At 41.3% G+C, this 16900-nt stretch overlaps 1 protein-coding gene across 2 annotated transcripts in view; it reads right to left on the bottom strand.

Annotated features, from left to right (window-relative positions):
- Window positions 1-16900, bottom strand: part of afap1l2 (actin filament associated protein 1-like 2) — a 42990-nt gene extending 26090 nt beyond the window's left edge. The window contains exons 1-2 of one of the 2 annotated variants that reach the window (XM_086195627.1): window positions 16695-16900; window positions 157-285 (exon numbers count right to left, since the gene is read on the bottom strand). In XM_086195627.1, coding sequence (XP_086051753.1) covers window positions 157-285; window positions 16695-16710 — 145 coding nt within the window. In that variant the 5' untranslated portion in view covers window positions 16711-16900. The remainder of the gene's footprint in view (window positions 1-156; window positions 286-16694) is intronic. The other variant, XM_086195628.1, reaches the window with a different exon arrangement.

Genomic DNA, 16900 nt, shown 5'->3' with positions numbered 1-16900 from the left:
CAGGAGTCAACTAAACAACCCTGTTATATCAGCCGAGTTCTGTTGGTTGGAAACATAAGAGCCTTTTAATCTACTGCGCTTTGTTTTAAGAAACAATTTTTCCTTTTTTTTTTTTTTTAATCTCTGCTCATGACAGTACACATTTTTCCATCATACCATTGGAGGCTCTGTAGGACTGCAGGAGATCAGACAGCAAACCCTTCTGGACGGTGGCGTTCCCACTCAGCGTCTCCTTATCCAGGATGAGCAGGAAGTGGTGGAGCTCCATCAGGAGCTGATCCAGCACTGCAGGCACAGACAGGAGAGAGCGAGAGTCTCAGAGGTATTGCAAAAATGATGAATTCCTTTATGATGAATGTTATTAAACATTTTTTTTTGTGTGAGAATATTTTGCAATAAGAATGACAAATGTTTTTTAGCCCACACTAAAAAAGTAGATAGAAGGGAATATTATACTTTATGAGTAAGACTTGGGGGTTCAGCTCAAGGACTCTGCTCTGTTGTTGGTAAGATAACGCTCGCTGTCTTTCCTTTCTGCTTCGAGCTATGTCGCATGCCACCATTTTATATGGGAGAGACTCTTCAGAGGATTTTTTTTTAAATTATTGGCAACAGTTGATAGACATTAATGTCTTTCACTCATCTCTCGCTTGCTGCTGACAGTTACCAGTCTGTTTGAGGTCGTTTTGGGTTTAGTGAAAGGTCAAGTCCAGAGGAGAGGAGGAGCCTGGGATGGAGTCGGAGGGGCTAATGTGTCTGGGTGCAGCCCACACACATCCTTCAGGGGTCAGCGCTGGGCTCATGGCCCTCTCTACAGTGAGGGGAGCTCTTTGTGTATCCCCTCACTGTCTCTTGGCCTTATGAATAGGCCCCTTGCTAGAAGGGGCCTCAGAGTGAGAGCACTTCAGCAGAAGACGAGGCAGACGAGGGAATAGGGAACAAAGACTTTATCAAAGGAAAGGTGGTGCAGTTATAGCAGAGGGGGTGTTGTACTGTTTATAGAAACGGCACTCTGTGAAACTCCCTTCAAGTGTATGACACTATTTTTAGATGTTTTTTCGCTGGTGTCTAAGTGTCATCAACTTCACAAAAGAAGACATAAGTAAGTAAAAGGTAAAAGTTAATCACCAAAGTGGAAATGCGTTCTACATGTGTTGGCCCTGCAATGGACTGGCGACCTGTCCGGGGTGAACCCCGCCTCTCACCTGAAGGCAGCTGAGATAGGCTCCAGCCCCCCCGTGACCCTGAACAGTATAAGTGGTCGAAAATGGATGGATCAGGTTATAATCTGGATATGATTATTGATCGATGGAAAATTTGCTCATGTTTTGAAGAAAATGGTAAAGGACATGCCTTTTGAAAGGGATAAATTAAACTCCTGGAGATGGTATGAATATAAATTTTGATGATGTGTATGTTCAACCAGATGTATGCTTCCTCACTGTCGGACACAAACAGTTTGCATCTCCAGCAGAGAGCACGGCTGATCGCCATCAACAGGAAAAACAGGCTTGCAGGTTTAAACCAGAAAGGGTGGAAAATCACGTCTTTTTAATCGTGTGACAAGATTATGCCAATAAACCTTAAACGAATTCAGAAGTAAAATATAAAAAGCATCAAGTATGTCTCTGGAATGCTTTGGACAATTTTTAAAAGCAGCAATAGTTTGAAATGTTGGGAGATAAGATCTTTCTTGCCAAAGTCAGATGAAAGATGGATTGCAGCTGCAGTGTTTGTACAGTAAGCATGGATCTACTGTGCTCAGGTTAGGCTTCTCTCTCTTATCTTAACAAAATAAGTTGAGGAAATAACTAGCTTGACTCTTGGTTTCTTTCTTTCTTTCTTTTTTTTTTTTAAAGAACACCAACCAGCACTATTAGAGCTCCTCTCCTATCACATCAATAATTTATTGAACCAGTGCGAAAAGGGTCATCGAGAAAAATCCCCCTTTTACTGGAGGTTGAGTGCTGAACTGTTTCTTCCTGGAGGCTTCATCAGTGGGTCGCCTGGCAACTGCAAGTATTGCTTAAGACGATTTCCCTCCTTCATACTCTTTGGAAATAGTTGAAATCGTTCCAGATTCCACGCTCTGCAGTGGAGATCCTTTGATCACACAAATTAAAAGACTGGCAGATCGTCTCCGATAAGCCTAACACACATACTGTGTTTGTGCTGAATAACCTGTTTCCTATGGAGTCCTGGGGTCGCCACAGAGATGGTTTCTGATGTTGTTGTGGGAATAGAAAAAACAACAACAACAACAACAACATTATTTTGAGGCCACGAGATATATCTTCCCTCAATTTAGTTATTTTGGGGCCACAATCTGTAACTCGTTCCCCCGATTTAATTAATAAGATATAACCTATTCCCTCATTTTAGTGATTTTATATTTTTGAAAAAGTTAGAGTTTGTTGCTTCAAAATAACTCAGTTGAAAGAACAAGTTATATCTTGTCACCTCAAAAGAGCTAAAATGTGGAAACAAGGGCTATTTCTTGGCCTCAAAATAGCTAAATGGTGGGAACAAGTTATATCTTGTGGCCTCAAGTAATGTATTTCATCTCTCTGTGCCCTCAAAAGGAATCGTTCTATGGCCACCACAGGGCCCTGTAGTTTCCCCCACAAAACAAATCAAATAAGCAACAGAGGATCAGGTCTTTGTGACCCGATAATCAAAGCCCAGCAACAAAAAGTGAAATTCAACAAAGAACAAGACTCATAAGAACAAAAAGCCTGCAGAAATCACATAAATCCACATTGAGGATAATAAACTGCCCTTCTCTGTTTGAACTCTTTTAAAACTGTCAGCGGGTCTGTTTTAACTGCTCCTTCCGGCTCAACCTGACCGAGCCTGGAGGATGAGTACACTCATGCCCTCTCCCACTCTCCCTACACTCCCACACATCAAAGAGCTCATGGAAAGAGGGAGTTTTCTGCAACATAAGGTGTCAGATCCTAAGCTTTGCCTTTTCAAGATGACGTGAGGCTTTCCCACAGCTATAGCAAGCTGGGTTGTTTTAATCACTCCTACTCAAGCTGAGTCAACTTCTCAGAGAGGCCCGGGGTAGGAGGAATTCTACCGTCGAACGAAAACATTACTGTCCTGGACACACAAAGACACAAACGCGCGCGCAAGTACACACACACACACACACACACACACACACACACACACACAGGAGATGAAAGTAGTTAAAGTCAGTTTGGACAATGAAAAAGACCCCACCCCTCTACTGTATAAAAGTTGTTCTGATGATTAAAATCATTTACTTTCTGTTCATCTCTTAGAGTTGTTTAGTTGTTTATGTATGGAAAGTCAGTATGAAACCAAACATTTTTACAGCGTCTCCTCCTTGTGTGTTTGCAGAGATTGACTTAGATGGCCTTTTGGATTGGGGGGGGGCTGGGAAATATAGTCAGCTGACAGGACATGGAGGTCTGTAGCAGGCTGTCTCTGTGGGTTACGGCTTGGCTAGACGCCCACTGCACATCCAGTGAGTGACCGCAGCCTCTGCAGCATAAACAATTCACTCCAGTAGAATGGCCTACAGGAATCTACGAGACCATCACAGATCCAAACTGCTGCAGGGTCTCAGACTAATGAAACTTATCGCAGTAAAATGCAATAAAAAAGAAAGTAAACAGGAAAACTGATAAGTTTCCCAAGACTTGCATCATGCACACTAGGATATTCTCTTCCTCATGCCTGAGGTTGTAATTCTCGATTTGCTTCATTAACATGGATAAACAGTCTTGGCTAAGTTCTCTCGCACTGGAGATAACATTCATTTTTGATGGGGTGCTCTGATAAGGGTCAGTAAAATGTAATTCTGAAGCCTGATTAGGGTTAAGATGGATGAACAAAAACAGTCTAGCTGTATTTCTCTCCATTCCTTTATTTCATTGATGGTCATTGGCTGAATGATTAGGGGTCAACACCGTTAGAGCTCGTCTGTGTTTTGCTTGCGTGACCATCGCTGTGGTCGACATCACACTCTGAATCGGACTGAAAGCTTAGATCGGCGAAGAGTAGTTTTTATGAGGATTGCATTCGTCATGCAAGTGACAGCTTCAACTTAATCTTAAACTTCTTTGTGATGTTACAGTTTTTCATTTAAAAAAAAAAAGTCATTACCATCTCGAATCCCCCGACTAGTCTGTCCAGTCAAGCTCATATTCCTGCTTGTCCAGACTCATATGCTGTACAGTCTTAAGGGGATTTTAATTCAAGCACTACTTGAATCCAAGTGTCTCAAGCTCACGTAGATGTTTTGTTTCACCAATTCTTTGTGACTCCAGAGCGCAGAAAGAGCCACGTACATTTAGCTTGAAGCTAATAGCGCCACCATTGATAATTAACTTGAGAGTTAATTATCCAGTATGTGCTCTTCATCCAGCCGCATGTTCACTAATCTAGAGTTTGATTTACGCTAAAAACAAACTAATGATAAGCCTTCTGATTTGGCAGTTAATCAAGGTAGCACTCGACCGGAGTGTGGAGTCACAAAGAAAGATCAAGACACCTATTTGAGAGTTCTTGAAAGGAAAAAAAACACACTTTTCGGTTGAAGTATTGCCAGGAGATATATTCTGAACATCATAATGTCAAAATTGAAGTTGACTTTTGATATAAAAGGCCATTGGAATGAACTGTTGGGTGAATTTCATGCCATTAGGCATTTACAGGAAATGTCATAATATTTCATGTGTAAACTGTAGAGTTGTGGCCATTAACTGCCAAAATCAGATCAAATTCAGTCCTTAAGTCCAAGTGAACATTGGTACTATATCTGAAGACATTCCATCAAGGAGTTTGTGAGACATCACATGACTCTTTGACCGTAAAAATCTTTTTCAGTTCCTCAAATTTGGACGTTTATGCTAAATTTAGAGAAATTCTTTCAAAGCATTCCTGAGATTAACGAGAATGGGACCGATGAGCGTACATTCATACAGACAAACTGAAAACATCATGCCACCGGTCCACAGAAGCGTAACAGATTTTTTATCAAGTTCAGTAACATGTCCACACATGAAAAGGACAACATCTCAGTTGTGTTGTTGACTGAGCCACGACTGTTTCTAAAATGTGACCATGCTTCCTATGTTGCCAGTGATTTCTACATCTCAGGGATATCCCACTGGAACCTTTCCTACTGTGCGTCAGCTACACAATGAGCCAGATAAATATAGAGCTGCATTCAAGGAGTCATGTCTCAATGATGGCTACTCACACAAAGAAGATAAAGGACTAGACACGACTCCTTAATCCTTGTTCAGTTTGGACAAATCAGCTGAGTCTCGCATTTAATTTCGGAGTGACTTGAAGGTCTGCGTCCAAACTGAAAGGCAATATCTTAATAAAGACAAACATACCATCCAACGACTGTAACTGGAGAGTGGTTGGTGTGTTTGTATGTTCCACCAATGAGCTGGCATGAAAAGACACAGGGGAGACTTAAGGAATGAATATTGCCAGAATGGATCAGGGGAGGTGATAGAGAGGGCTGGGGTACAGGGGCAGGAGCCTGGCCTTTCCTTTTAGTTAAACTTTGTCAAGGTTAAACAGGGCGGCTGATACACTTTCACTAGGCAATCGTTGACTGAAAGAATATAAACTGTCATTAATCCCATCAAGTGCTTAGAAATGGGACCCCCTTACTTCATGTGAAAACTCCGACACACTGGAGCTCAGCCAGGGATTTGTAAGTATTCCGACACCTGCAAAACTGAAGCAGGAAAAAAAAAAAGACTACAGCCTCTCGAGGAGTTTGAATTCCTGGTCTGATGCTGTGCGTGGAGTTGAGCCCAAATTTATCTTCAGAAGTTTTAACCGACACCCCAGGATCAATCGTGCGCCAGCTCTGGCTCCCACCCCCCTGGAGAGATGACTTTCCAGGTCTGTAGAACCAGTTTGCTATGGGGTCAGCGTGACTGGGCCCTTGCCTCTTTTTTTTCCCATTTGGTAACACATCTGAGCCAAGAATACCTTTCCGTGCAGGTGGTGGACCCACACATTGACCAAACCACCACAAATAATCGATCACATACATACCTTTGAATTGCAAAAACTCCTTTTCCTTTGTGCAATTCTACCTCTCTTTTCACATTTCTGCTGCTTGTGCCCCCTCCTCCCTTCACCCAGGATCAAATTGACCCCATGTTTCCTCTCATTTGATGCATCATCTCCTTTCATCTGTCAATGTTTGCAGTTTTCTCAGTGATGCAATACTTTTACTCTTTTCAAGCATGTTTATGACTCTGGCAAACAGTAAAAGAAAAAAAAAGTCAAATATGTGACAACAAAACCTGATGAAATATGAAATTATAATATTGCTTTAAAGTGATGATGCAAGAAAGTCTGTTGAAATGTAAGCAGGCCATCTTGCTTGTTCGGCTTAGACTTTCTGGTTCAAGTCTCTGTTTTGGACACTCTTGCTTTCTCTCTGAATCACAGTCATATTTTGGGATGTGGTGCAGATGTGGAAAATAGCAGCAGATGTGCTCACATTGCTGTTTCAACGTCTGGTTAAAACGTCCATTCGACATTTTTTTTTGGAGCTTTTATAAAATCGGCTCGGCCTCTCTGTCTCAACGTCCACCCATAAATCTGTTCTCCCCATCCATCCCCTCACCCATTCACTCCATGACTTCACTCTGAACAGGTGCATCCCTGCGCCACATTTGCTTTCACTTACCAATCGCAGTGTTAGCGATGTGCATGCAACGCCAGACAGTTTCTTTTCGACTAATTATATGACTCAGACTCACTTCAATTAAATGTCCAGGAACATACACTGGACAACACCAATAATAGTTTGGTTCTAACCAGCTCTATTCCTGTATTCCAATTTGACAGCACACACACGCTAAAGGTTTGCAGAAAGACTCTGTGTTTTAAATGTAAATTATTTCCAATTCTCCTCTTTTTTTCAGTCGGTGCAGTGAATACACATGTTTATGTTTATATGTGTTCCTTAGTTGGTGAGGAAGGAACAATAATTAAAGTTAAAATAACTATTAAACTATCTTTTGCTACCCTGACACATTTGCACTGTAACTTTTGTAATTCTCTCCTCATTGAAATGACTTTATATTTTATTTGAGTGCAATGATCACAAAGTTTCGCCTATTTAGCCTTTTGGTCCTACCAAATTGGTGCAAGTTCTTGAACTGGTGCTCCCTGAACCTTGGCTCTCCCTCCCGAGCCATCTCTGAAGCCACGTCAAAACCAGGGCTGTCGTGGTAAAAATCAGGTGGTTAAATCATCAAATCCAGTCTCCAGATGAGATTCATTAATGTCATTGGCTCAAAGGCGGGTGACACGACACTGCTGGATGAGCCTCGGACCCTGCACATGTCTAGCGTGTTCATATGTGTCCATCAGACGATTGTTATTGCCTCGCTGTAAGGTGGCGTGGAGGGAGAGCTTGATTTTGGGAATGAAGTAACCATTTGTGAGAAAAATCAAACGTTCAAAATAAGTTTCACAACCAGGCAGTGACAACCATTTAGTAGCATAACTGACATCTACTACAACATGTTTAGTTAAACAAAATATACTTATGGGGCGGCACGGTGGTGCAGTGGTCAGCACTGTCGCCTCACAGCAAGAAGGTTCTGGCTTCGAGTCCCGGCTCGGGCACGGGATCTTTCTGTGTGGAGTCTGCATGTTCTCCCTGTTCCTGTGTGGGTTCTCTCTGGTACTCCAGCTTCCTCCCACAGTCCAAAGACATCAAGAGGGGACGAGGCTGATTGACACTCTAAATTGACTGTAGGTGTGACTGTGAGTGTGAATGGTTGTCTGTCTCTATGTGTTGGCCCTGTGATGGACTGGTGACCCGTCCAGGGTGAACCCCACCTCTCGCCCGTAGCCGCTGGGATAGGCTCCAGCCCCCAGCAACCCTTAATAGGAACAAGCAGAAGAAAATGGATGGATAGAAAATATACTTGTTGCCAAATTTGCCAAAAAGTTTATTTGCAAACTAGACGGCACATGGAGAGCACGTTTCTCCAAAAAGTTGAACCCAATGAAAAAACAATGCAATTATGGCAATATTAAAGGGATCAGGCCAAAATGTCATGGGTTCTGTTAAATTCAGCCATATAGCTTTTGTCGAATCCCGCTGACAGTCAAACAGACACACGAAAAAAAGAACTGTGATAGGTGGGTTGGTCGAAGTCCTCTGACTGTGTGTGTGTCAGGGAAATTGCTACAACTGCATCATAAAAGGAAGTGAAGACAAAAAGTAGAATTGGAACCAGAGGTCCCACGCAAGAAGGTTTGGATGATCAATTTCTTTGTTACACCACTGCACATTGAGAACAACTCTGCTTTAGAAGACGAGAGGAAAATGATCAAAGGGCAGCACGTATCTAATCATTTAACTCACAAACACCACACATTTGGTCTCTTTTTGTTTCTTTTTGTTTTTAATGCTCAATCCGGGACCTGCTCTGGTGAGAACCGCAGCTAATTGGCTGGTGGCAAGCCCTTCGATAATGGTTCAAACATCAATTTGACTGGTGTTTGATGGCTGTTGGCCGGCATTTGTCTGTCTCGCTGCAGCAGGCTTGGTTCAGCTGTGGGGCAGCAACATGCGTGGACATGACTGGATTAATTCAAGCTGTGTTTTGGTGTTATTGCCTTAGAAACCAGCAAAAAAAAAAAAAAAAGTGTTGTCAACTTGATGACCTCAGAAAAATGGGTCGCTTGTGTGTGATAGCACTACTGACAGAACTTTGGCAGTGGACAATGTGACTGTAAAAAAGAAGTGAATAAAATATAGTTCATTTACAGGGGTAAAAAAAGACCAAAATTCTCAATTCGCAATTAAATAAAGATTAACACATTTGTTTTTGTCGAAACCAAAGGCTCAGACTTTGTCCTTATAAATGCAAACAGAAGCTGAGAAACCATAAATAAGCTGCAAAGTATTAAAAGTCTTAAGTGTGGCATTTAATTTCACGATAAATTATTGTTGTAACAGCCACTCGTCCCACTGCTATGTTGACCGGTCTGTGGAAAAACAAACACTTCACATAACTATACTTGGACTGACCACGGACTTCCTTTCGAACTACTCTTACTCACACCATTGCTGAATATAAATTCTGGGTTGATGGGTTTAAAAAACCACCAGGATGTGGTGTTTATGGGAAATCCTCTGGAGTTTCTCACCCTCCAGCCATGTTGTGCATGCGGCAACAGTGCAAAGTGAGCATCAATCTAAACAGATTACAGGCTGGTTTGACTACGATTCTCTCCCAGAACACCTGGTGAATTTTGACTAGCCGGGCTGTACAGAAAGCAGCGGTGCTTTTTCCTAATTTCAGAGAATTGTAGACGTAAAATGCTTAGATTGAATATATTTAAAATGGCTGTGTTTCTCTCTATATTTTGAAGAGGGTAGACAGATTACACACGAGATTAAATGAGGTGGGAAGAGCTGCTTTTTTTGTAGGAAAAGTTAGACGTGGGAGTTTGACATAATCCAGTGTTTTAACACTACAAAAGCTTGTTGAACGTTTTAAAATGTCACACTATGACTACAAAAATGATCTTTATCAGTAGAATCATTTTCGTCTGACTGAATCTCATCCATTCTATCATGACTCTACAGCATCTGCTTTCATCCCTGCTGCAACTGTCTTTTTCTGTTCTGTCTTCTTTAGCCCATGAAAAACAGCACAGTCCTCATATATGCTTGAAGGCATGCTGCCATTAAATATTAAAGAGGTTTGATCAATGTGATTCAAACAAGGAAGACTACATGAAAAGAAAGTGAAGCCCCAAGTGTCCTAGGAGGAATGAGATAAAAGTGAATGGTGAAGGCTGTAGACTAACACTGAGAGAGAAGACGAGTATTTGGGCTTCCAAACTAACTCACAGGGGTGATGCATTCATCCTCAGAGCAACAGATTAAGACCTTAGCTTTTAGAGAGCACAAATGCTAAAGAAAGAAGGAGTCACTTGTGAAATGTGAACCCACTGCCTTCTAAAGTCTCCCAACTATTGAATCTTGCCTTTATTTCGCACTCACTTTATCTTTCCCAACTCTCTTCTAACCCCCCGTCCTCCCCCTTGGATCTGTGCTGTCTCATGGTTGGAGCTTTATAGCTGAATCTGAACTAAAACTTGATTTATTTATTTATTTTGGTGTACTGGAACAACTTCATGTTGATTAGAATGCAGTGCATGTTACTGTAGTCTCTGCACATAAATGCTTCAGCTGTAGATTCAACGCTCTAGCTTCAGGGCATGATGGCGTGAAGTTTGTGTGTGTGCGCATGTGTGTATGTGTGCGTGTGTGTGTTCACGCACAGCATTGACAGAGAAGTGGGAATAGAGTAGAATGAAAATAAAGTTTTGTCCACAGAAGAACTGTCAGCTATTAAGTGATATGATCTGATCAATAGATACACAAGAAATGTTGGACGTTAAAGTGAAGCACTGATACTTTTGACTGTAACAACATTCCAGCCATGTTTTCCAAGTGTAAAGAGGGGTTTCTGAGGCTCACTGCTGTCCTATTCCTAGAAAAAGTAAGTGCTGAATGACAAATGCAAAAAAACACTTTTTATGCCACTGTTTTCCAGTGGGAACCAGCTGAATGAAGCATGGATCTTTCCCCAACTCTCCAGTGATATAATCAAGTCCCTAAGAATGAGATGTTAATAATTTTGTTGAAATCATGGCTGCCACAGGATATTGACGAAACTTAATTAAAATATACAGCAAATCTTGCAAAACATATGAGAGATATGTGAGGTTGCGTTAAAAACAAAACAAAAGAACAATCCAATATGGCTGCTGCAGGAAGATAGCGACATCGGTCAACACGCTACCTATGATCAAGCTTAGACCACAGTGAGAACATGTGTTGTAGTTTCATAGGATTTTAAATAATCTCTAAAATGTTTCAGGGCCTTTTCATGACAGCTATTTTCAAATTTCAGCAAAATGGAGACAAAATTTCTCGTTAATTAGTGAACCAATTACAGGACAATAATATCACCAGAGCACTGTCCCACATGGAGGGCCTGAGTTGACATTATTAAATATACCTTGTTTAACTTGTTAATATGAGTTTAAAATGTACACAAATGGTCTTCAAAGACTTAATCTTATTCAAAACTACTGTTGAAAGTTGTAACGTTCATATTCAAAGCTACATCATTAGCTAAAAGTGTTGGGAGGTGCTTTAATATACACAAAGCAAAATGTTTCTTGATATTTAAGAGGACATTTTACACAATCGGTACGAAAACTATAATGACGAATAAACTGCTTACACAAATCCTAATTCATTACTTTGACAGGACTGTAAGACAAAATGCTGAGTCATCGAAGTAAGCTAGTTCTTGCTCTCTGCTAAAAGCTATGCTTGCCACCATTTCAGTCACTTTGTATTAACATGAAAAGGCAACCACATATTGTCCGTGCACGATCAGAAGACTGATTAAAAAAAAAACTTTCAGGAAAAACTGTCTAACTTAACAATGTTGGCGACAACAGCTCAGCAGGAGAAGCTTTAGCCGTTTTGCTTTAGCCTCATTTCTGACTATAGCTTCTATATCACTGGGAGGGGGTACTGCAGTACATGAGCACCATTTAACCACGTCACATGCTCTCCAATGGAAGGCAGAACATCTATAATCCAATAAACGTCTATGTACAATCAACCACTGGTCAGCATCAAGTGATCATCATCACCATGATAATTTAGCAGCTAAGGAACCATTTCCTGTGCTCCTGAGTTGAGGAAGAAACTCAAAAACACAGCAGAGGGAAAAGTGAATATTGAAACACAAAGTAGGCAGAAAGACAACTCGGTATGAATGCAACTGTGTGAGCATCTGACATGTTTTCAGTGCCGTTTTCAACCTATGTTTAAAGTTGAAGTGAAGCTTTACAAGCGTCCGCCATCTTGGTTTGATTAGAAAGAATGCTTCAGACTACTAGCAGCAGATGACAAATAAAAACTAACTAGCAACGTCGCCTCAGAGCCACTCATATAAAAGCTCCTCTGCTTAGTTATTATCCCACAGATAAGTGGCCAGGAGGGATGTAGGGAGAGTGCAAACTAGTGAGTATGCATGTGTGTGTGATTAGGAGTGTGTGAACTCCTGTTCTCCAAATAATCCATCAAAAAGGTACCTGATGAGGGGAAAAACAAAACAAAACACAATGCAGTTGTGATCCGGAGCTACCGTATCCAATAAACAAAGCCATGTTTGGGTGTGTTGAAAATGACCCTAAGGGCGAAAAGGGCTAAATTCACACAGAGCACCCCACCACCACAGAGCAGGAAGACCGTCTTTCTTTTCATCATTTTTATAGCCAAGTCCAGCTTCCTAAATTACCTGCACTCCACTTGCTCCCCGTTGGCAAGTACACCCCATGACACAGTTCTGAGTGAACCACTAGACCCCATGCCAGCCCTGACGGCCTACATCTTAGCTTGCTCAGTTTGTGGGAGGTCACTGACTTGTTTCAGATAAGCACCATTAATGTCAGCATTTATATTAATCAAACATGATTTATTTTAATTGGATAGATTCATTTTGACCGATGGAAAAAAAAACTTACCGTGGCTCATAATGACTGATTCTGAATCAATTTCTTACTGGATTCTATTGTGTTTTAAATTTGACCCTCTAACCTGTTGGATTACATTGTATTTTGATCAAAGGATGAAGCAGTTGTTGGCTGAGACGAGAGCAGAAACTCCAAATAAGATGAGACAGAAGGCACTTTCTGATGTGAACAGCAAGATAATGAATACCACAGGAGATCTTTCAACAGGTTAATCCAATATTTAATGACCTGATGCATTTCATTACTACTGCATGTACTATTATTTAGTTTCACTTGGGGACTGTCGGTCCGAATGTATGCATCTGACAGTTTATTACATTCAGGGTGATCAGAAGTTTCTGGGACAGTTAGCATAAACAAACTCACTGTAAGTTTCTATTTGTACATAGTGAACCATAACTTTTCTGCAAATGTTATGGTGGGTTGAGTGCATGCACTTTCACTTTTTACACATTTCTGTTTTCATGGCGAGTTGGCCATTTTTGATATTTCATCATAGAACAGACGGTCGTATCTTTTCCAGACTTCCCATATTTGATGACAGTCTTAACCTGAAGATGTCTACAAGCTGCATTTAAAGCCCGATGTAACTGCGTCGTCTTCAGGTGATGTACAGCAACAGAATGAGAAAGTGTGTGTTCTCTAGCGCCACCTAGTGGGGGCAGGAGGTGACATTGGTACTAGAGTTCATGCATCTACTCCATGCAGAATCCAAATATTATCAGGTTTCGACTCCAGCTTATTCTACGGGATCATAGGTAATAAATTCATTTAATTTGTTCTTTCCAGCCAAATGTGAGCATCTGTGTTTTGTTGTCATTTGCTGGAGATGTTTCTCTTATCCTTAAAGGGCAAAACAAACTGAACTGAAACCAAACCGTGAACCAAAACTAAAAAAATGCCAACTGAGCCACAAGCTTTCCTGCAAACTTCACGAGAGAGCTACATTGGACAATATCATATTTGAACACTTGCAACATGTCGTCTCGTCATCTGTTCTGACCTTCTGCTGCGACTATGTTTCCATTCTGACTCTGATTCAAATCCGTGTTGAAAAACAATGCTTTGTGGTTTAAACCTCTGGTCTGGTTACGGCACAAAAGCATTGTGCTGATTTATGGTTCAAACTCTGTAAGGGTCTTCCGCTGCAACATCTGTCAAACAGCAATCTTGACTTGCTGCTTGATGAGCTGCAGTCCTCCGAGCCAAAGTCCAGTATTTGTGTGAGCCATTCACCACTTTTTCTCAATAGACTGGCGTAATCGGATTTACTGCTGACCTGTAATCATAACGACTACAGCTGCTGGATGGCATATGTCACTCAAACATTAAAATAGGTCAGTTTTGGCAGTCTGCATTCATGATCTATCCAGTCATTTTGGGTGGAGGACAGTCTCATATTTTCCATGCACAAACATCAACTTAGAGTATAGTGTGGGAAAAGAGGACCAATGAGCCAATAATTACATTTAAAGTGCTCAAATTTTGAAGCAGTTTTGCTTCTGAAATACATCCTCTGCTGCGATGCTGCTCAAACATCTCAAACACAGCACTGCTCCAGGTGGTTTCACTAAATCGATCGCCATTTCTGGCAGAAAGTGTGAGAATCAGTGACTTGAGCTGCAGTACTGTTTCTCTGGAATGAAACCTGCATGAGTCAGGTTTGAGAAACACAGAGCATATTCAGAATACTAAACAATGCCTTGCCTTGTCATTGTGCCCCCCCCCCCTGAAACATTTCCAGGTTCCCCTTACTGTACCCCCCTCCACTGACTGCCTGTGGCTGTTAGTGGTATCTAGTTCAGTGTCCTGGTGCTGCTGTTGCATGCAGCTGCCAGAAGAGTAAACTCCAGTCCTTGTTTCTGTCCTCTACAATACATCAGCGCCGGTTTCTTACCTCGCATCACTATTCATGTTTTACCCTTCTATCCTAGAAATAAATCTTTGGCCCATCATTGTAACTTTGAAAAATACAACCAATCTTTAGTTCACGGAAAATAAAATAGGCAGATCTCACCTAGTTTGTCAGATGTGCTGCAGCAGCTACGGTGGCCTTGAGATGCTACCGTCCATGCTTTAAAAAACAAAAAAACAAAAAAAAAAACGTGCCAGTAGATGAAACACCCAAAAAATTACAAAAAAAATCAACACATGCGCAGAATGTAGCAAACATGTTGCAAATTCACACATTATGAAAGTCATTGTAAATACAAACATGTGGAATTACAGAAATCTGCTCCAAATTCACCCAACACTTTGATAGAAACACACCGCCAACACACGCAGCACGAAATTTACGAAACACATTCAGAAACACACTGCAAGGTTAACAACGGAAGCGTTTCAAGAAGGAATTTGAAAGTGACCAGCAAGTCTGGATCCTCTTGTGCTTTGCCATTTTTAACACAGTTAAATTGATTCGGATATCTGCTGTTAACCAGCTTTCTGTACTGCGAGTTGATGACGATATTTTTGTGTTTTCCTGATGTTGCAGTGCCCTGAGTTGTCCGCACCGTGAATGTTAAAACAGAAGTCACATGGACTGCAGTCATCAGACCTCATTCTAAATCAGACAAAATTTCATTTCGGGTGTTTAAATGAGTTCCTTCAAAATTGTTCCTGCGTATCACTGTTTACATGCGATGGAGGAACTGATCAGGCACCTGTTACATTACATCCCTGCGTTCTGTGTTCGTTCCTCAGAGATTTCCACGGGAGTTTCGCCTGAAAACACTTCTGTCATGTTGACACCGTCATATTTTGAGTATGTTCTTTCTGTTTATGCAAAATACTCGGCCTAGAGCTGAATTAGTAGCATGCACCATACATCATAAACCAGTTCTCGGTATGTGTCGTGAAATCCTGCTAAATAATGCTATTAAGAATGGAAAAACCCAGTCTTATTGCTCGCTCAAACTATAACATTTCCTCAGGTTAAGATTGTTGGAAAGTGCTGTTTACATATAGCGGTGTCTTATTCAGAATATTATTGTGTTAATAGCATAATGCTAGGGTCCATATAAATGTCGTCAGTGTATAAAGACATACTGTGTCTGCTAAGGGCTGTAACTTTTCAGAACTTCTTTTAATACATGTATCAAATTAACAAAATGATTTAAATGAGAAAAAAAATCTGTGCAAATTTCACACTCAAACACCTGGGACTATTAAATGTTCTCATTTCCCGAGGGGTTAAAGCAATAAAACACCCAATAGTTTCAATTCTAGATGTGATGGATATACAGTACGACCGAATAAATGAATGAACAGACCAATCCAAAGCATTCGCTGCTAATGAAATCCCCTCACATATCAATTATACACAGGACACCTCTGCTTTTGGCAGCTTACAACACTGACCATTTACACTGAGAGAGCCAGAGAGAGAGTGGGAGTGAACAGACTGGCTAAGCGGTCTAGTCAGCTGGAGGACGGGGACGCAGCAGCAACACTGTTGTCTTTCACACCATGATGAGTCCAATCCAGTTGGACCAGTTGCCATTGTTTTCTCACCCAGACCGGCAAAGAGGATAACCTGAGCTTTGATGGTCCGATTCAAAATAAGTTTGATGTTCGATGGGATGCAGCTTACAGTCTCACACGCACACTTTATTTAGCGAGTTTTGTCTCAAACTTTTTTGTTTACGTCAATAGGGAAGCATTAGATGACCTTGCTCATCCCTCATGGACAAATAACCACAGGAATTTGAGGAATGCTTTGGGAACAATGTTGCTGCTATTGGAATTTATCAGTGGACACAGTGTAAACTACTTTATAGGGATAGGGCACACATCTTCCTGAAACAGGAGACTTTCACAGTACTTTCAACCTGAGTCAGTTTATGTTCTCACAGGATTTTTGTTTCAAATGGTTATTAGTGGCAGGTGACAACAAAACAAATGCATCTTCTCGCTGCAGAGACAAGTAGAAGTAGGATAAATGTTCCAGAAACTGTTCAAGAAACATGCGAGAAAATCAAATGAATGCGCAGAAGTAGACAAGCCTGCAGGATGTAGGCAGCGATGACATGGATACAGTCGAGTGTTCAAAGTCTACAAGTGACACACCAACGTAGATTTCCTCCTCTTACCTTTGTGCTTCTCCATTCCCTAACACGCACACTCGCAGTTTCACCCTCTTTATCCGCCTCTCATAAAAACCAAACAATCCACCCCCCCTCCCCAAAAAAAAGTTTGCTGACAAGAATGATGGGGTATCAACTTCTGCAGAATGTAGTCCAACGCTCCTGTTTTCTCCAACACACACTGGACACACTGACTGAGTCTGTGACGGAAC

Source organism: Aulostomus chinensis, chromosome 23, assembly GCF_037954235.1.
Source record: "Aulostomus chinensis isolate RoL2024-O1b breed Wild chromosome 23, RoL_Achi_v1.0, whole genome shotgun sequence".
Lineage (NCBI taxonomy): Eukaryota > Metazoa > Chordata > Actinopteri > Syngnathiformes > Aulostomidae > Aulostomus > Aulostomus chinensis.
This window is presented reverse-complemented; position numbering and strand designations above follow the sequence as displayed.